We start from the raw sequence: 18,741 nt of genomic DNA, 5'->3' as shown, positions 1-18,741 counted from the left end.
AACGGGAAGAGAGCTGCCGTGTCGTCCCTGCACGGCATAGCTAGCCTGCCTGCGTCAGGGTCGCACGTTCCCTTGTTGCTGTGAAGGCCGGCAAGGCCTCCCCACCCCCCACGCGAGTCCGCCCTCTCATGCCCGGGGCCCTGGCTCTGGCGGTTGCGCCTCCTTCCCCGTGCGTCGCCAGCCTTCCCTCCCTCTCTGTTGGGTCATTCCCACGAGTGGACCAACATGCTGCTGCTTTTTCTGTCTTGAGAACAACACAAAAACAAACAAAACCCCTCAACCCTGCGTCCTCCTCCAAACGCCTTCCCCTTTCTCCGCCTCTCTCTGCAACAGAACTCTTGGAAGGCTTCGCCTGTGCTGCTCTCTGATCGTCGACCCTCGAACACGGGTTCGAACGGCTCAGGTCCACTGACACATGAGCTTTTTTCAGTAAATGTTGTAAACGTATATCCTAGTCCTCTGACTCAATAGCATTTTCTTTTCTTTAGCTTACTTTATCATCAGAATATAGCACATACTACATAATAATACAGTTGTGTTAGTCAACCGTTTTTGTTATTGGTAAGGCTTCTGGGTGTTGGTGAGTTAAAATTTATACACAGTGTTCTGACTGTGCAGGGGTCAGCGCGCCTAACTCCCGCCCACCTCACCCCACCCCGTCCCACGGGGCTCAGGGGTCAGCTGCACTTCCCTTCACGGACCTCTTCCAGTCAGGCTTTCCGTTCCGCCCCTTCAGGAAGCAGCCCTGTCACCGTCACCAGTGACCGCCCCGTCGCTGTGTCCACCGGCCAGTCCCAGCACTCATCTCGTGTAGCCTGTTGGCACCACGTGACCTTTTCTTTTGCACTTTTCCTTCTGTCGGCTCCCGGGACACCGCTCCCTCTTGGTTCTCTTCTGGCCTCACCGGCTCGTCCTCAGCCTCCTCTGTGGGTCCCCAGCTTCTCTAAGTTGGGTGGCCCCGGGCCCCAGGCCTCTTCTCGGTGGTCATTTAGTCTCACAACTTTATGTCTCCTTTAATGCAGCTTCCAGTCAGGATGTCTGCACTTGAGTTCACTCAAACCAAACTCTCGTCTGCCCGCATTCTGTCCACACCCCCTACAGAATCTCCTTCCGCAGCGTCTTCAGTTCAGACTGATCTGACTCAAAAACCTTGCTGTCATCTCTGACTTTCGTCTCTTGCTTTCGTACCCTATGTCTGATTTGATTGAGCACATTCCGTTTGCCGTTCCCCTTAGCGTAAATGTTTGCGTTCAGCACGTGTGTCCAGAATCCAGCCACTTCCCACCCACCGAACTGCCGCCACCCAGTCCGTCCGCCGTTATTTTCTTGACCGGAGTTCTGCGCAGGAGCATCCAACACGCTGTCTCTGCTTCTGCCCCCGTCTCGCTCGTGCTCCATACAGCGACTTTGCTGGGCAAAACCCTTGAACGACTCAGTACTCAAATAGAATTCAGTAGGTTTTCCTGTCCACTTTATCTTGTTTTGTTTTTTCCCCATAGCACTTAATTAAAACCCTTTTTCCATTTAGGGAAAAAAGCATTTATTTAGCACCATGAATAGGAATGCTACGTTTTCAAGGATTTGACATTTTCAGCGATCAAACTACTAAAAACAGATAAATGGAATGATGCCATTTGTTTCTAAAGACTATCAGTATACTAGAGTGGTGGAAAATGATAATAAAAGTGAGCTCTTTCGCGGCGAGCTCTGGGGGTAGGTTGGGACTGTAATCCGCGAGTTCTCTCGGGGTAAACGCTGCAGCCCCAGGCGCTGCTGGCGAGCAGGTTAGCGTCTGCCGTGCTGCGTAGTTACGCGGTCCCCTGCTTAACTGCTTCCCTTCGTTAGAATGTGTTCTAAAGGGAGTGTGTTTCGTTTACTGCTGCATTCAGGAACAGCACGTGGCATGTAGACGTAGGCATTTAATAACTATTTGTCAGATAAATTAAAAATACAGCATTGGATGGAAAAACATACTTTCTCGCTCAGTAGCTGTAGTTCAAGTCTGTGGAGTTTCATTACCTACATTTTGTGTTTTTCACTTATAACTCAGTTCTCACAACTCTGGCCAGTGTCACAAGTGAAAAACCTGAGGCTCGGGGAGGGCATGAGCGAGCCAGTCACGTGACTCCTAGTTGCTAGATGGGTGCCTACACTGCAGAGGCCTCAAGTGTTAAGTGCAGCCTTTTAAATGTTACTCTCTTGCTGGACGGTTTTCTCTTGTATTGTCAAATTTGCCACAATTAATATAACATGCCAAAAAATATTGACTGCATATCATTTCTCACAGGTTTTGATTGAAGTTTGGTTTTAACCCCATTCATTTTCCATGAAAAAGCATTTGCACCTTCCTTCAGCGTGAATATACAGTTTAGTCATTTGTAAGCTCTTGCTCCTGAGAGACCGAGCATAAATTCATAGTGAATTCTGCGTTCTACCTATTTTAAAACAACTTTTCATAGAAGCTTTGTGCCAGAATTTATCAAATACCTTTTCACATGCTTTTACCGATTATTTAAGATTCATATATGTCCAGTATTTTTTAAGGACATCACTGTCAAAATGGTATTAAAATGCATGAAAAGAGTCCAAAGATTTCTTTAAGACTCTTAATTTTACAGAATTAGAGCCATGTTATTTAGTTCTGAAGTTCCTTCATACAATTACAGTGTTAATTTGGTACTTTGAATTTTGTTTTATGAAACACTTGCTACTTTTTAATATAATTTCACTGTTGGAAGAACATGAGTTTGCGGTACGTAGCTCTTCCTACATTAGAAGCTAGCCATTGATGAGTGTCCCCTCCCTTTCCAGCAAGTGTCCTCCAAGCCTGTATGCCACCAGGGTCCCTCAAGCCCAGCAGGAGGAGATAGCGGCTGCTTTCCTAGTGACCCTGGACCCCCTCGTCAGTCAGCTGCTCGCCTTCCAGCCGTTCGCGCACGTGGTTTTGGACAGTAAATTAGGTAAGCTTCAAAGCGGTTAGTGTTGGACCAGCTCGTTGATTATGAGGGGTTGCCTTCCTCTATGTAGTAATTGTGTTTTTTTTAAGGTTTAAAAATTGTATTTGAATTTTTTTCTGCTTCTTGGAACATAGTTTTCATTTTAAAAAATTACGCCCCTAGTTTTTTACGTGTCATAGTCAGATTTCTGCTGAAAATATGTGGACTGTTTTAGCAATTTGTTGTGTCGTAATGAATGTGTTTTTGTTGCCTGTAAGAGCTGCCGTGCGAACTGCAGTTCCCGCAGTGTCTGCTGCTGCTGGTCATCATGGACAAGCTGCCCGCTCAGCCGGAGGCCGTGCAGAGCCTGTGGTGCACAGGAAGCCAGGTCTCAGAAGCCACGGCCAGGTAGCGGATGCCTCGATTGTGTCCGGTCGTAGTATGGATGGTGTGGAATGCCCTGCTGTTTGGAAAGATCTTGAAAATAAGTTTTTGTTGTGTCAGATGTTCTAGTTGATGAGTGCTGCGTAGACCTCATGCATGTGTTGCTGCTTTATAAAAATATAAAACATATGAGTCTGTAGATGCTAAACATACTTTAATTTCGTTTGGTGCTTTAGAAAGTGATGCCTAATAGTGTTATGAACATCGAGCGTAGGAGGGTAGATGTGGTTAGGTCCTTTTGAGAATGAGCTCTGGAAACTAGGGTGCCGGCCACTGTCCGTTATCTCTGGGACGTGTCCCTGGCCTTCGTCCTGCCCGGCACCAGGCTCCGGTTTCTCGCTCCCTGGATTATTGCCGAGCTCTCATTTCTCACCCTTCCTTTCGTCCATCCTTGGTACCACTGCCAGTTTAGTCTCCCTGCAGCCCGAGCCTCCCACCCCCCACCCCCGCCCGCCGTGAGCTAAAGCGTCGTGTCTGCAGCGCGCTTCGCATCCGAAGCCCGGCCCCGCTGCCGCCGCTGCTCCTCACCAGCTCATCCTTTCTCCTGCTTTCTGCACAAACACCCGGCTTCTGTCAGACGGGTCACTCGTGTTGACCTGTCGTCAGGCTTTTATTGTTTCTCTGTATCTTGTCTATTTTTAATTTGTTATTTATATTCTCAGTGAAGGTTTCTGAAAGCATTCCAGTCATGAAATGAATGACATCTTCCTGTCTGAACTATTGTATTTTCTGTTTTCTACATGCTAGCTAAGCTCTTTAATTAATGACTTTGTCTGTGACTTTACGTAGTTTAGTAGTATGTTAAACAAATGGTAAAAAAAAAAGTGTACAGGAAAATTCTTGTCCTTTAAGGAATTTCTCTAACAGCGACTGTTTTTATTTTTATGTATACATATTCATATATTAGAAATATATTCCTCTTGAGACATTTTGCTTTGCTAAAATAATCCTTGGTAAGATATATTATTATTATACCTGCTAATCATTGTTAATGTTCGGTTCAATCTTCTCAATTTCTCTGCAGGGTATCTCTACTCAAAGCCATTTTTGACAGTTTTGAGCAGTGTTCTGGTGAACTCTCTCTGCCTGTTCATTTACAGGGAGTAAAGAGTCAGGGGCAGGCCGAGGTCACGGTCACCTTGTACCAGCATGTTTGTGTTCATCTGTGTGCATTTATTGCTTCCTTTCATCCCTCACTGTTTCCCGAACTGGTAAGTTTGTTACTTGCTGGACTAAGCTGAGGTTACTCTTTTTTTTTTTTTATTGAGATTGTGCTTTTTTTTTTTTCATTGAGATTGTGATTTATATACAGAAAAATGTGTGGGCATAGTTGATGTATGATCTCTCTGAACGTCATTCTCTCAGCTCACACGTTTTACTTTTTAACTGTTGTGTCCTAGGAAGTGGTAATGCTAGAGGCCTGTAGTATTCAGTTGTATTTAGCTAAAATATTTGAGAAAACATTTTGGGTGGGATGGTATGGAAAGACGTTGTGAGGAGAAGAAAATGTGTGAATTTTACCTAATTCAGTTTTTTAAAGAAAAGAAATAAATAGTATGTAGTAATTATAAGTCTTAGGCATATGTACTTTTTTTTTTTTTAAACGGAATTGGATTAGAAAAGATGCTGAAGAAATTCTATGGAAGAATGTTTTAGAATTTACACAAGGGATCAGTATCACTTAAGATATAAGTGGGCGATATCTGCCTGTATTAAATACTGTGCTTGAATAGTTAAGGGTGGAGACAGGCGTGTGGGCTTATGCGTTATGTAGGCTGTTTTAAAGGTTCTGTTGTGTCCGCGGGGCCCAGCACAGGACCCGGGGTGGCGGGTGCCGAATGGATGCCGAGGGCTTGGCCGCCGGGTCGCTCAGACCCTGGAAAGCAGAGCCTTGCCGTCGAGGGGCTGCCGCTGTTGGGATCGTGATCATGTTCTGTTTCATTTCGAAAACACGACGGTAATGGTATGTGTGACGAGCTCTGTTTTCGCCAGGATGCTGCCCTGCTGCGTGCCGTGCTGAGCGCCAACATGATCACCTCTCTGTTGGCCATGGACGCGTGGTGCTTCCTCGCTCGGTACGGTGCACTTGCTTTTTTGGTGTCTGGTTGATTTATAGTAGGGACTGGCAGTGCAGTACTTTTTACTTGGAAGCTTATAGAATTCCGTCAGGAGCCCTTTTGTAGCCCCTCCAGACTTCATGTCCCAGCACGAGAGCGGGATCTGGGCTCCCTCTTTCCTTTGGTTTGTCAGGAGCGCCCTGTCGCTTAGGTACTTTGGTTGGTGATGTTCCTTGCGCGTGATGGTAGCTGCAGTTTATAACGGTCTGTGCTTTACGGAAGTTCACGTCCTCGCTTTTCTGAGTAATCGTGTAATTGTATAGAGACTCCCTTCTCTTTGTGTTGCAGATATGGGACCGCTGAGCTCTGTGCCCATCACGTCACTGTAGTGGCCCATCTGGTGAGTAGAGTCACAGGCCTGAGACACCCACTTTCCACGACGTTCCTTTGGAGATGCGGGAATTTTAAAGAAAGTAATTAATTAAAAGGTGAACTAGATGGTGGCTGAATTGTTTGACACCCTTTTTGCTCTGCGTTAGCACTGATGCTTTTGAGAAAGATTTACTAGAAATAGTATAAAATGGGAAATTGTCTCATATTTTCAAAATTTTAAAGTTCATTAATTGTTCTGGGAAAGACTAGGTTAATTGAGAATACATTTGAAATTGAATGCCAAGTAGAAAATAAGAGAGAGAGTTTTGGTGATGACCAAGAGGTCTCTGTCTCTAACGTGACTCGGACAAGCTGATGGTCCTTCAGCCAGGGCGGTGTGAGAGGGACCCGGTGTGACAGTGGTCCGTGCCTTTGGGAAAAAGGCTTTGTGAATGGGCACAAAGAGAGAATGATTTAGTGACGATTTATTTTAATCTCTTCAATGTTGAGCTTCGTTTTTACTTGTTTTATTTAAAATGGTCACGGCCTGTTTGTTGTTTTGGTTTTTGCCCCTGGCCTTTGTAAGATCTCAGGTGGATCCACGTGTCGTGTTTCTTAGTAGAGTCACTGCGTCACGTGTTTTTCAGTTGACCCTTTGAGAGTGCTGTGGACCACGTCCCCCGGGGGGCATGATAAGCCGAAGAGCTGACATCGATGTCTGCCTGGCCTGTGGTCTGGAGCGTAGGGAATCCTTAAACATCTTGCACAGAACGATAATGCTTGTTACAGTGTGTGCATTGCGTCTCCTTTAAATGAAAGCTGGCCTAATACATGATCCATTATCCTAATACATTATAAGAATTGATTTCCAGAAAATTGTAGCATTCTATCCACCTCGGCACCACTCTGTTAGAGCTTAAGAGAATCCATGAATTGTCTTTGAGGAGAAGGATTAACATACCACCTTATCAGAACGGTAGTTACAGATTCTACGGTGTCCTCAAAATATTTTTCTCATTATAAAAGTAGGTTCATGGAAGAAAAAAATTAAAGCTCCAAATTAAAAATCAAGATTGCCTGTAATCGTATCTCCTAGAAAGAGCTACTATTAGTATTTTGGCTTATCAAAACTTGTAAAACTATGGTTTTAAGTTAGTCGTTTTCTTCTTTTCCCAGATAAGATCTTGCCCTGGAGAATGTTACCAGCTCACCAACCTGTCCGTACTGCTGAGGCGTCTCTTCTTCTTCATGGCCCCACCCCAGCAGGCAAGAGCGTCATCTGTTACTGTCTTTGAGCGGCTGCGGAGAGTTGGATTCAGACTCTTTTGAAGGCCTTTCCCTGCATTTTTTCTACATTTACAGGCTATTACTTAAGCGTAAATTATTAGCGTAATGATTGCTTTGCATCTGGCATTTACGTGGGTTTAGATTTTAATGCTGTGGGAGCAAAGCCGGAGCCACACAGCTGTCGAAGTGGTGAGAGCATTTCACTCACCGCTGCTGTGGGGGGAGGAGCCTTCCGCGTGGTTCTGGGGCTGGCCGGACGGCGGGGGCACAGGGCCGAGCAGGTGGACGGCAGTGGGCGAAGTCCGCAGAGGGGAAGCAGCAGGGCGAGGGGCGGACTTGCCAGGGTTCTCGCTCAGCACGGGTCAGGCGAGCAGATGCCACGGGCAAGGCATTCTCTCTCAGCCCACTTAGGGCGCCACAGGCCCCGCCAGGACGGACACAAGTCCAGGTCAAAGGCTCGTCGAGAAGAGGGTCAAGCGCCTGGCGTGAGTTTAGTCAGGGAGTCTTGGCAAGCGCCCTTGCTGGGGGTTAGATAGTCTTTCCAATTCTGTCTTCCAGAAACGTCTTTCCCCTTGTCGGTTCTGTGTGTAAGGGACTTGAAATCGTTCTGTATGCTGTGCCCTTTTTACCTAACTTGAAGAGCCAGAATATTATTTGTGCCCTTAATGCTGCCTCTTATTTGTTTTTATGGTAATAAGTTCAGCGTTTAGTGGGGAACTGGGGGTGACTGAGCCCCAGGGAGCCGTTGAGGAGACACGCTCCGCTGTGACCACGGGGTCCCGCAGGTGCAGGGCCCCAGCCCCTCTGTGAGCGGAGCGGGCGTGGAGTGGTGGCTGCGAAGCGAGGCTCACGAATGGCTTTTTGCTGATGCTCAGTTCTTATGATTCTCGCATGGACACCGGCTCGGGGACCTCTGGTTAGGGAGGGAGGGGGTCACAGGCCGTGGTGTGAGTCCTGGCTTACTATGACCTCGGGCACATCATCCTTTTTGAGCCTCAGTTTCCCTGTCTGCAAAGTGGTGGATGTGCGTGACTGTTTTGGAAAGTTTTGTAAGGACTTAGAGATAAGATATGCAAAACACCAGCAGAGTGCCAGTGTGAGCGGCACTCGGTGTGTGCCGGGAGCTGTTTCCGAACACAGCCCTGGAGTCTGCCGGGCACCAGGGGACCACCCGACCTCCCAGCCCTCTTCCCTGCGGTGTCTCTGAAGCGAGGAGCGCCCGGGCCTGCCTGTCCATACACTCGGGGACACGCAGGGGCTGCCGTGCTCTCCCTGAAACTCTCCGAGTTCCCTGCTCCAGGTCCCCTTGAAGGCCAGAGGCTTGTTTGCTGGCCTGTCGCCAGCCCTTCCTGTGGGCCCGGGGTTTGGAGGTGAGAGAGTCTTACCCTGTCTTCTGACTTACAAAACAGGCACAAAAAGATCCTTTCCCAGGGTTGTGAAATCTTAACATTTAGAATGAAACAACTCAGAACAGAGTAGCTTTGTGTGAGGCCAGTTAACTTTGGTATAAATAAAATAGACAAACTCCATTTTCAGACATTTTATATACGTCTTAGTTGTCTAAATTTTTCCCAGTGATTGAGGCTATCGGATATGTAAGTTATGGACAAATGAGGGGTTGCTTTTAATATTTTCAGTTATCAAATACTGATTTCCTGCTGTGCTCAAGTTACTGTGTTCCTGTTTTATAGAAATGAGAGAGAGAGTACGAGGAAGTTACTTTACCGAGGGGAAAGGATTTAATATACCCGATAAGCACACCGACAGTTGTGCTACCATTTTATGTAAAGTACAAGTTACTATACTTACATGCATTTTAAGCCCACTGGTATATTTTTTATCCTCGGGTTTGAGGAGGAACACCTCATTCTCTGAGAACTATTCCCTATATTTCCGAACTACTGTCAGCACTAGCAATTTCGAATTTTTAAAATTTGCGTTGAGACCAGGGCTTTCAAACTCAGAATAGTGAATAAATAAACGACTTGCTGTGTAACGGATATTGGCAGCACCTCCCCTGTCACATTGTCCAAGGCGTTGTCATTTATAGTTTCTGCTTTGGGACAGAGCTCGTTGGTTGGACTGTATCGTAAAGAAGGGTCATGTGTGAACCGACGTCCAGCAGTTGGCACAGTCCCTTGCCTGCCCGATGCACTGTGACTCGCAGGTAGAGCTGCTGATCACGTTGGACGCAGGGCTCATCGTCGGGTCCGTCTTGCCCGCTTTAGCAGCTATCCCTGAAGGTAGTCACGTGATTTCTCCCTTGTTCTGACAGCTAAGTATTTTCTTTAAACAAAATGAAATCTAAATATAAATGTAGTATGTAACATAGGAAAGGTTCTCTGTCAAATTTAACATAGTGGACTTTTTTCATTTTCGATGTAGGAAAATTTTTCATTTAACAAGTAGATTTTGGATATTATAAAATACTTCTTAAAAAATTACATTAATATATTTCTTGGTTGGAATGTACTTAATTTAGTAATTAAGTGCACCATTGTTTTTGCTGTTTTTCCACCAGAAAGTAACATTTTAACCTTTTTAAGAATTTCAGTGTTCCATTTTTATCTAGTCTGTTGATGCTTCATTTTAACGAAACAGTGCAGTTTCTCTGGCAGGTGCTGTGACTTACTCCTGGTGTAACAGATTTGCCAACCATGTGGTTCTAGACTGGTACCTGACGTTCAGGAAGCGCACCTTGTAGGCTCTCCGAAGTGGGGCCGAGCCAGCCCGCCCACTGGAGAATGGCCCTCTGCCCTGCGCTTCTTTAAGGCCTCTACCAACTCTGTCAGCCGAGTTGGTAGTAAGGCTGGCCAAACCACTCTTGTTGGCACGTTTTGGAATATTCACTTTTGACTTAATGGTACGAGGCGATGAGTAAATTCTTAAGGAAATGATGGACTTGCTGGGAAGCCTAGTAAACTAGCTGACCTGATGGATAATGAAACATTCTTTAACGTTTCTTAGTGCACTTCGTGCTGTGCTTCACTTATAGTGTGTTTTTCGTTTTGGAAACATGCAACGACAGCAAAAAAAAATGCATGTTCATTTAAGTTACCTTGGTCTGGGTACTGCTATTCAATTAAAAACTTCACAGATGTTAAATATGGAAGCGAATGCTTAGCTTTTGTTTATCCATTCATCAGACTGTCTTATGTTCCTCTTGTTTAACAATCTATTTCAGGTGGAGTTTATCCAGAAATTTCCCCCGAAAGCAGCAGAAAACCTGCCTCTGTGGCAGTGCATCTCCTTCCAGGCGTTACCCGCTGAGCTGGGGCAGCAGACGGCCCGCGAGGTCGCCGGCCTGGGCACTGCGCAGTGCCGGAAGTGGCTGAGCGGCACCCGCGCCTTGGGGGAGCTCGACTCTCTGGTAAGTAACGAGTTCGACTGGCTTGATTCATTTCGTAGCTGTCGACTGAACCCCGTTTTAGAAACTGGGATGGGTTGTAATGAGATGGGCAGGGCTTCCGCCCTTAGGTGAGCACCTCGCAAGATTTCCAGACGTCTGCTTTGTGAAAGGGCCTGAGAAACGTACTGTGATCTTGACTGATGTAAATTACATTGGGGGTGTGTCTGAAGCGTAAGGCGCACTGGAGCACAGGAACCCATCATGAAACACTTTGTTCGTGGTCTTTCTGCTGATACTTCTCTGGGCTGGGCACACGATTCTGTTTGGCAAACTACAACCCGCATTTAATGCAGCCTTGGTCTGAGTCTTTACTTTTCTATTTAGAACTCTTCCTCGTAAAACGATGGAAAAACAAATTCATTTATAAGAAAAAAAAGAACAATTTTGGAAAAATTGACTATAGTACATGTAGTTGAATTTTCCAGTTCGGTGTTTATTTGCTCATTCATTTATTCAAACATTTTAAGTGATTTTATGTGTCAAGCTCTGTTCTAGGGATTGGAGGTTATCAGGGAATGAAGCAAACAAAAATTCTTACTCTCATACATTCTAGCTTAGCTAGACAGTAAAGAAGTAATAAATATGTATATCAGTTTGTGGTAAGTGGAGAAAAGTAGGATTGGGACAGGGTACTCAGTTTGGGGACCTATTTGTAATTTTAAATTATAACTACACAGTTTTCTCAGGCCTTATATTTCCATATGGAGTGTCAATGTTCTGATTGTCTGTTGTATAATGTCATTTGACACTAATTATCAAGGTAATTTAAAACATTGACACATATCCAAGGAAACAGAAGTATTTATGTGCCTTTATTTTGAGAAAACTGTCGAATGCCCAGTTAGGAATAGGTTAGGCGGTTCAGGGTTTACATTTGTTGTGCACTCATTTCTATAGGAAACATAAAAAACCTTTTAAGTAAAAGAAAAACACCCATTTTCTAAAATTGAATAAGGCTTTGATCTACCACCAAAATTTTAGTTCGGCAGGTCACGTAACATGTTTATTTGTAAAAGGAAATAGGGAAACCGTGACTACGAAGCTGGCGGTCATTGCAGAGCATCGTGGTTGTTGACTTACGACGGACTGAAAGCCTTGGGACGGAGCATCGCCCCCACCCCAGCCAGACTCATCCTGGCCAGAGAGAGGGATTTGGTACATAGACAAGAGCGAATCCAGTGTAGTAATTAAGTACTGTATCTGCTTATTGAATGCAGTTAAGGAATTGTAAAGATCGATTATAAAACAACAGTAAAAATTTAGTAACTTAGATCTAGGTGCGTAGTATGAAGAAAACAATTTTTAGTTGATGAATATAAATAAAAAATTAGCTTGACCATATTGACTATTCGTATCAAATCCATTTATTAAAATACAGTGCCGTTTTCATTTTGTTACTAAATTTTCCTGTTAAAGTTTGTTTAGAAAAATGAAGCACAATTCTATATTAAGGAAAATTAGTTGTAATAAAAATACACGTAAAGAAATAGATGAAAAGATGGTTTTGGGTTTTAGGAATATAATTCTATAAGGTTTTCACGAAGACTTATAAATAATACACAGTGTCTAGGTAACTGGGCCACCAGCTCTTGCAGGCTCATTTCTCAGCCCAGGTCCTTTCCTGCCTCTCTTTCCTCTTAGAACACAGGGCTCTCTGCTTTGCTGGCTGTGTGTCATTCTGCTCGTGAAGCCCTGGATATTGGACAGCAGGCTGCAGTTTTGGAAGCTGGGAGTCAGCTCTGGGCTTTTCTGAACACTAACCTGGTAAGGAAAGCAACTAACTCATCATTGCCCCAAAGAACAAATGAAATACTCAGGGAAGAGTATGGTACTGAGATTTCCCTACGACAGGTATCTCATTTCTGAAGGTGCTGGTAGCACCTGCGGATAGAACTTAAAACGTGTCGGTGCTCCTTCAGCCGGCCTTCGTGAGTCCGTGATAGGATTGTTAGTAAAACCAGGACCTGGTAAGGGCAGCGACAGTCCAGCTGTTTTCCTGACCATTTGGGGCCCCCTTTTTTTTTTTAAGTGGCTTCCCTTACTATTTGTTTCTCTTTTCTCTCAGGTTAGTGTAGCCTGTTACTGTGATTCTGGGGTCTTTTAAAATGCTGTTTGGGCTTAAAGGTAAAAGGCAAGTGAACAGATAGGGCTCATTTGTATTCCTCCTCCCTGGCAAAGACAAAAGCCCAGTGACGATTGGGCCAGAATAAGAATGATATGTAGTTTAAAAATCTAAATACGTTATTTTCTTTGACTAAGTAGAAGTAAACATGTGGCCTCTGGCTGTCCCAGCCAGCCAAACCTGAAGGCAGGATTCATTTGGGGGAAGTCGTAGGAAAGGTTCTGCAGGTGTTGACCAGTAAAGTCAGCCAGCGTGGGACCAGAGTTTCTGCTGCCGCATTTGACTTCAGCCATTGCTTCCCGGGATCCTCATGGAGCATTCGATAATCACTGAGGAGCTCCCTGCTGGTGACAGCTTGCAGCGTCAGGGAGGAGCCCTTATGGAGAAGAGAAATGAAATTTTAAGATGACTCAGGAATCAAGAAGCTTTTCAGTGGCAGACGAAAGTCATCAGATCTCCATTGAGTTACCTGGGTGGGAATTGCGGCTCTGCTTTTCCCTAGCCATGACCTTGAGCGGATTACGTAACCTCTCTGCCCTTTTACTAGTAAAGTGAGGCTGTAACCATATCGCCCTCATAGATCGGTCAGGTGTAAGTGAGGTAAATATGAAGCACCCAGCTATGTAATAAACGCTCATTAAAGGGCTGCTAGTCACATGTAATTGAACATTTCCACCATAATTATTTTGTCTCCTTTAAGGTCGCGGGTCAGCCTTGTGTGCAGCAGGCGCTCAGCCTTTTACTTCCACTGCTGGGGTCGTTCATTCAGACTCTGGACGCTCAACTGATCAGTCAGGTAAGACTTGCTGCCTTGTTGAGGAAGTTGTTAAACTGACGTAACTTAAGATGACTTTCTAGAAAGACCTTTTAATGGCTTGCGGTTCAGCTGGCTCGTCACGCCTTTGTTGCTGTACGCAGCAGTGCTTCGGGACGTGCCCGTCCAGCAGTTCGGTTTCCCTTTCTTCCTTCCGGTACTGTCGTTAGCTCAGCCTTGACCTGTGCTGCCCAGACCGCTGCCCGGGGCTGGGAGTCAGAGGTCTGAGGGCCGCCCCGGGAGGGGTCATGAACAGCCTGGACCCTGGGGAGTCCTTATTGTGTCTCTGAAGAAACACGACGATGGTGAAGGGAGGGACAGAACCGGGGTCGCTGTCCAGGGGAGCCTGTGCTGTGGCCTCCGTCACGCCCCACTTCTGGACATTCCGGGCTGACGGGGAGAGAAAAGGGAAGAGGGCTTCATCGTATCTGGAGTGGTTTAGAGGCTTTGGATCGAGTCCGGACTGGACCACTGATCCCCCAGGTCAGGAATTGGCTCACGCTCAGGCTAATCAGGAACAGAGAAAGGGAAACTCAGGATAAAGCTAAACTTCGCTGTTCAGGAGGCGGCGGTGGGGGTGAGCCCGCATGGTGCCGGTTTGGGCTCAGTGCGTGGGAAACGGGACAGTGAGACACGTGTGAAGTACGATTTTAAAACTAGCACACGTGTGACAGGGATGACTAGGTGATGAGAACACGGTCAAATAATTGACTCAAATTACATTGATTGCAACAGCTTGAATTCGTTGATTCTGAAGGTTCTGATACTCTTTTTGAAACATTAGATACCGGTAGTTCATTAAGCATTGCTTCCTTTGTAGAAGCCTTTACCTCGTTGCCCCTTTGAATCTGGGGTTGGCAAACTGGCCTCTGGCCTCGATTCTGCCTGCCTGCTTTCAGCACAAGGGCTAAGGATGATTTGTACATTTTTAAAGGTTTGGAAAATAAAATTAAAAAAAAAAATATGCAGTAGGAAACATGTTGCCTGCAAAGCCTGAAATATTTACCATCTGGCCCTTCTCAGAAGTTTGCCAGTCCCTGCTGATGGTAGTGAACTTCTGTCACTAGAGTTTAAAATACTAAACAATTTTTAATAATCTGAAAGAAGAGCACTGGCACAGTTTTCAGGAACAGTTCAAGGTTTTCACACAGCGGCTGGTGGGGAGGTCACAGTCGACCAACTCGGCCCTCACCCGGGACCCTGAGGCCGTGTGGGGCGCTCGGCTGTTCCGGGTTCTGCCTTCTTCCCCTCCTCGGCCCCGTCAGCACCCCAGGCAGGCGGCGTCTCTCTGCCACCATCATAACCGCGCTCTGGCCTCTGCCCCTCAGCTCGTGGCTCTGCTGGCCTCGCTGCTGCAGTCAGAGCCCCCTGACCACGTGCGCTTGGCAGTGCTGGATTTCGTCTCCTCCCTAGGAAAACTTCTCTTATCTCAAGCTCTCCAGGTAATAACTCTTAATTCTGTTGTTCCTGTTAACAGTCATTAATAACTAACGGAGTTGAAGGGGTGGTTAGGTTTTTAACTTCTGGAATTCTGTGGAGTGTTGACCATGAAAGTTGGCAGGGGGGGAATAGTTTTGTGAAGAGAGGGTGACTTTGTTAAGAGAGAACTCATTTTAAGTTGTTTTCTTTTAGAAAAATATATGTTGACAGATGTAGAGTTGGCTGGAGTCTGCGAGTCCGATTCCAGCTGGGCCCTAGCACACAACGTACCTGGGGAAGAAAAACATAGTTATGTCTTCTAGGGACCAGAGTATGAGGAAATTCTCTTGATTTTTGTGTCCATGCAAGGGAGCCCAATTGTTTTTAAAGACAGTATTTTTAAAAATGTTACCAAGTACATATATAGCTGACCGGTAGGTATTTGCAGTCACACCCCAAGGCCTGGCATGCTCTGCGGCCGTGCGAAGCCATGCTCCCCTTCCTGGTTCTGCTACTGTGGTCTGAGGCCCACAGTTCTAGATGGGGGACTGTCCTCACCTCCTCGGGAGAGACGAGTAAAAGCTCGCTGGTGAGGACCTTTGTGTGTGCTCGGAGCAAAACCACAGTGGACATCAGCTCAGTAACGATGAGTATAATCTTCAAAAGCAAATATTTCCTGGTTCGTTTCCCTGAGGACTTCCTTGTTTGTAGGTAAATGACCAGCGTTTGCCTCGTCACGTGAGGTTATGGTTCACGAGATGAGTGAGGTCGTTGTTAGGTGGTGAGCGCTATGGACAGATATGTAGCGTGGGAGACTGTATCTGGGGTGCAGTTTTCAGTGGGATGAGAGTCAGTGGAGCCCTCGCCGAGGTGACCTGAAGCGAGGGGGTGAGCCAGGCAGGTGTCTGGGAAGCCGGCTCAGGGCCTCTGCGATGGGGCACCCCCCCCCCCACCCCATGTTGGGGGTTTGTCGGTGTAGCTCAGAGGTCGTGGGGCTCGAGGCTGACGTAAGGACTTTGGTTTTTAGTCTGAGGCAAGTGGAAGGATATGAGAGCAAAGGAGCGTCGTGACTTAACGCTGTGATACATGTTCACTGGGACAGAATTATGGAAACTTGGCATCAGGCATGTTCCACGTGCTATACTAAGGTCTTACTCCATTTGGTCAGATCGGTTTGGTTCCCTTTCTAGGATGAAATCCTGCCTGGCCTGTCGCGCATCTTCGCCCTGCTGCTGGCCGACGGGAACTGGCTGCTGGAGCACCATGCCGTGGAGGCCTTCACTCGCTTTGCCGAGGTTCGAGCAGTCTGCCAGTGACCTCCGAAACGTTTCAGCGTGTCCGACATTCCAAACGTGCAGGAATTTTTACTGAGCTGCTTTTGTACCTTACCTAAGTTTCTGCTGGAGGAACGATCACCGATCTGAGTGAGGCGTAGAGAAGTGAAGTGACTAAGGTCTTGTGGGTGGTGACAGTGACCACATGCTCACACCAGGCCCCCAGACGCTAGTTCGGGGTTGGGTGAACAGGTGTGCTCGTTGGCTCTGTGGAGCAGGGGGCCCTGCCATGGGCTCCTGCTTCCCGCCCACCCTTTGCTGCGCGGTCACGTGGTCGTCATTGTCAGGGGACCCAGAGGCCTTGGGCTGAGGGGCAGTGTGGCCCAATCTAAGGCGCCTGGAAGGACTTGAGCTAATTGTGTCCTGGGTGTCCTCTGGCCCTGGGTGTTTTCTATCAAAATGCACTTTTGATTAAGGGTGCCCTTAAAACATCTAGTGTCTTTGCAAGTTGTTGAAACTAATTACAATTGGTCTTACCAATTTTTCAATAGGGAACGAATCATGATGCGATAGTCCCACAGTGTCTCAGATCTGAAGAAATGAAGAACAAAGTTGTCTCCTTTCTCGAGAAGGTATTTATTCATGTTACTTTTTTGAAATTGTATAGTTGCAACCAAGTCAAATAGCTTCTAAGCTTAAATATTTTTAAGGGTTCAGCACAGTGGCAACGCACGTGCAGCTAGGACATTGCAAGTCACAGAAGTTTACGCTTGGGGTCACTCTGCGTATAGCTCGGGATACTGTAGGGTTGACAGATCCCTAGACTATGTCGTCATAATTGGATTTGCACGTGGAGCACCAGGCCCGAGAGGCTCAGGCCTCCCACTGTATTTAGATATAATTTGGGATTGGCTTCTCTGCGCCGACTGAGACCAAGACCTGCTTTGCTAAACTGACACTTTTAAAGCTGTGCAGTTAGAACCAAAGGGCTCTGTTGGTGCTTACCTGGAAACTCACAAGGGGACAGTGTTGGATGTAGGTCAAGGGTTAACTGAAGCAGTAATAGAACAGTTAGACCACAAATTTAGAACACTGGGAGAAAGTAAATTCCAGCTTCCACAATCTGCGTATTTCCCAGGTCAGGGCAGAACAGAATGACACTCTGCACTTAGACTCACTCGGGCTCATGTGTTTTCTGAAAGTGACACCATTTGGTCCTGTAGAGGATGCTGACGCTTGCTTATCTGTCGTCATCTCCGGCAGACGGGGCTTGTGCACGAGACTGCAGCCGCCAGAGCCGAGCGTGCGAAGCGGGAGAAAGGGCTGTTCTGGGTGTCGTCCGCCCGCGCGCAGTCGGGAGCAGCCGAGCGGCCCCCTCTGCAGGTATGCACCGCCTTAAGTAGAGCTAGAGGGCCACTGCTTTATGGTGGCTGCTGTTAGAGATCACATTTCTTCCTCAAAGGTTATGAACACACATACAGCAGAGGTGGGACCACAAGAGAGTGAAGTTCTAAACAAACTACACTGCCCCTGTCCCTTTCCATCACTTGCGGTGAGCCTGGGGACAGCTGTGTGTCTAGATCAGTGACTACACATGCAGCAGTTGATGACCCACAGAAGGCTCATTCATCAGACCAGCCTCTAATTTGTGGCAGTGTCTAGAAATCACAACTACTTATTAAAAGGCAGAAAAATCTGACATCACCAAGGATGCTGAAAAGCTTGTTTTGAGCCCTGGGTGTATTTGGAATCGTAATCCGTAAGGGGAGCAATTTCCTAGTAAGCTTGTTTACAGCTCTTAAGGAAATGAGGTTTCAGGCATAACAGTTACATGTCCTGAGAACAGGTTAACATTTAAATATTTTACGTGAGGGAGGGAGCCCTCCAGGACCTGTTATGGCCGTCCTTGGGGGGACTGGTTACCGGCGTGCCCCGCCCCTCCTCCCCGCAGTGCGGCCATGCTACAAAGTCTAGCTATTCACTCGCCTGGCTCCAATAGTGTCTGAAAGCCACAGCTCTCAGCAGTTAGAAACTTAGTGTTGAAAAGAAAATGAAGCATTTAGAAAAATCCATACTTGGGGCTTTTCGTAAGGACATATTATATGCCTATAAAGAATACTCACTGCACATTCCTTAGAAAAATGCCTTCCCATGTTTTTCTAGATTGTGGGGCTGGAGGAGCAAACCAATGGCTAGAGTAAAGTTTGCACGTACCAGTTTTTAGTTTTAGAATTTGTTCTCTAAGCTTCGCTGTAGTCCAGAAGGAAAGTTCTCTCTCCTTTTCAGAGTGGGTGCCATTGCACGACTCACCCGTTTCTCTTTGGCAGCCGTACGCAAAGAGAGCCCGCCCAGGCTGTCCCCTGGGAGAGGAGTACGGGGCAGCGCTGCAGGCCGCGGTGGGGGCCCTGGACACGCTGGAGTCACTGCTGCGCCAGGCTCCCGCTCCTGACGGGCTCCTCTCGGGACTGGAGATGCTGCACGGGAGGATCGATGAGCTAAAACGCCGTGTTCTCTAAGGCGAAACTCGAGCGGACCATGTCGTCAGAGTTGGGTATGACTGTCGTCATTCTACATTTTGTAAATGGAAATATCGTAATTATGTCTATA

General features: G+C 46.7%; 1 protein-coding gene across 4 annotated transcripts in view; it reads left to right on the top strand.

Annotated features, from left to right (window-relative positions):
• Positions 1–18,741, top strand: part of CUNH1orf112 (chromosome unknown C1orf112 homolog) — a 40,245-nt gene that overhangs the window by 20,658 nt on the left and 846 nt on the right. For 2 of the 4 annotated variants that reach the window (XM_016148624.2, XM_036234673.1), the window contains exons 11-24: positions 2,812–2,960; positions 3,215–3,344; positions 4,405–4,591; positions 5,373–5,455; positions 5,786–5,837; positions 6,986–7,075; positions 10,281–10,466; positions 12,147–12,269; positions 13,328–13,423; positions 14,770–14,883; positions 16,051–16,155; positions 16,686–16,766; positions 17,398–17,517; positions 18,462–18,685. In XM_016148624.2, coding sequence (XP_016004110.2) covers positions 2,812–2,960; positions 3,215–3,344; positions 4,405–4,591; positions 5,373–5,455; positions 5,786–5,837; positions 6,986–7,075; positions 10,281–10,466; positions 12,147–12,269; positions 13,328–13,423; positions 14,770–14,883; positions 16,051–16,155; positions 16,686–16,766; positions 17,398–17,517; positions 18,462–18,650 — 1,705 coding nt within the window. In that variant the 3' untranslated portion in view covers positions 18,651–18,685. Of the gene's footprint in view, positions 1–99; positions 1,714–2,811; positions 2,961–3,214; positions 3,345–4,404; positions 4,592–5,372; positions 5,456–5,785; positions 5,838–6,985; positions 7,076–10,280; positions 10,467–12,146; positions 12,270–13,327; positions 13,424–14,769; positions 14,884–16,050; positions 16,285–16,685; positions 16,767–17,397; positions 17,518–18,461; positions 18,686–18,741 lie in introns of those variants that run through there. The other 2 variants (XM_036234674.1, XR_001597388.2) reach the window with 2 other exon arrangements.

Source organism: Rousettus aegyptiacus, unplaced genomic scaffold (genome assembly GCF_014176215.1).
Source record: "Rousettus aegyptiacus isolate mRouAeg1 unplaced genomic scaffold, mRouAeg1.p scaffold_m13_p_17, whole genome shotgun sequence".
Lineage (NCBI taxonomy): Eukaryota > Metazoa > Chordata > Mammalia > Chiroptera > Pteropodidae > Rousettus > Rousettus aegyptiacus.
This window is presented reverse-complemented; position numbering and strand designations above follow the sequence as displayed.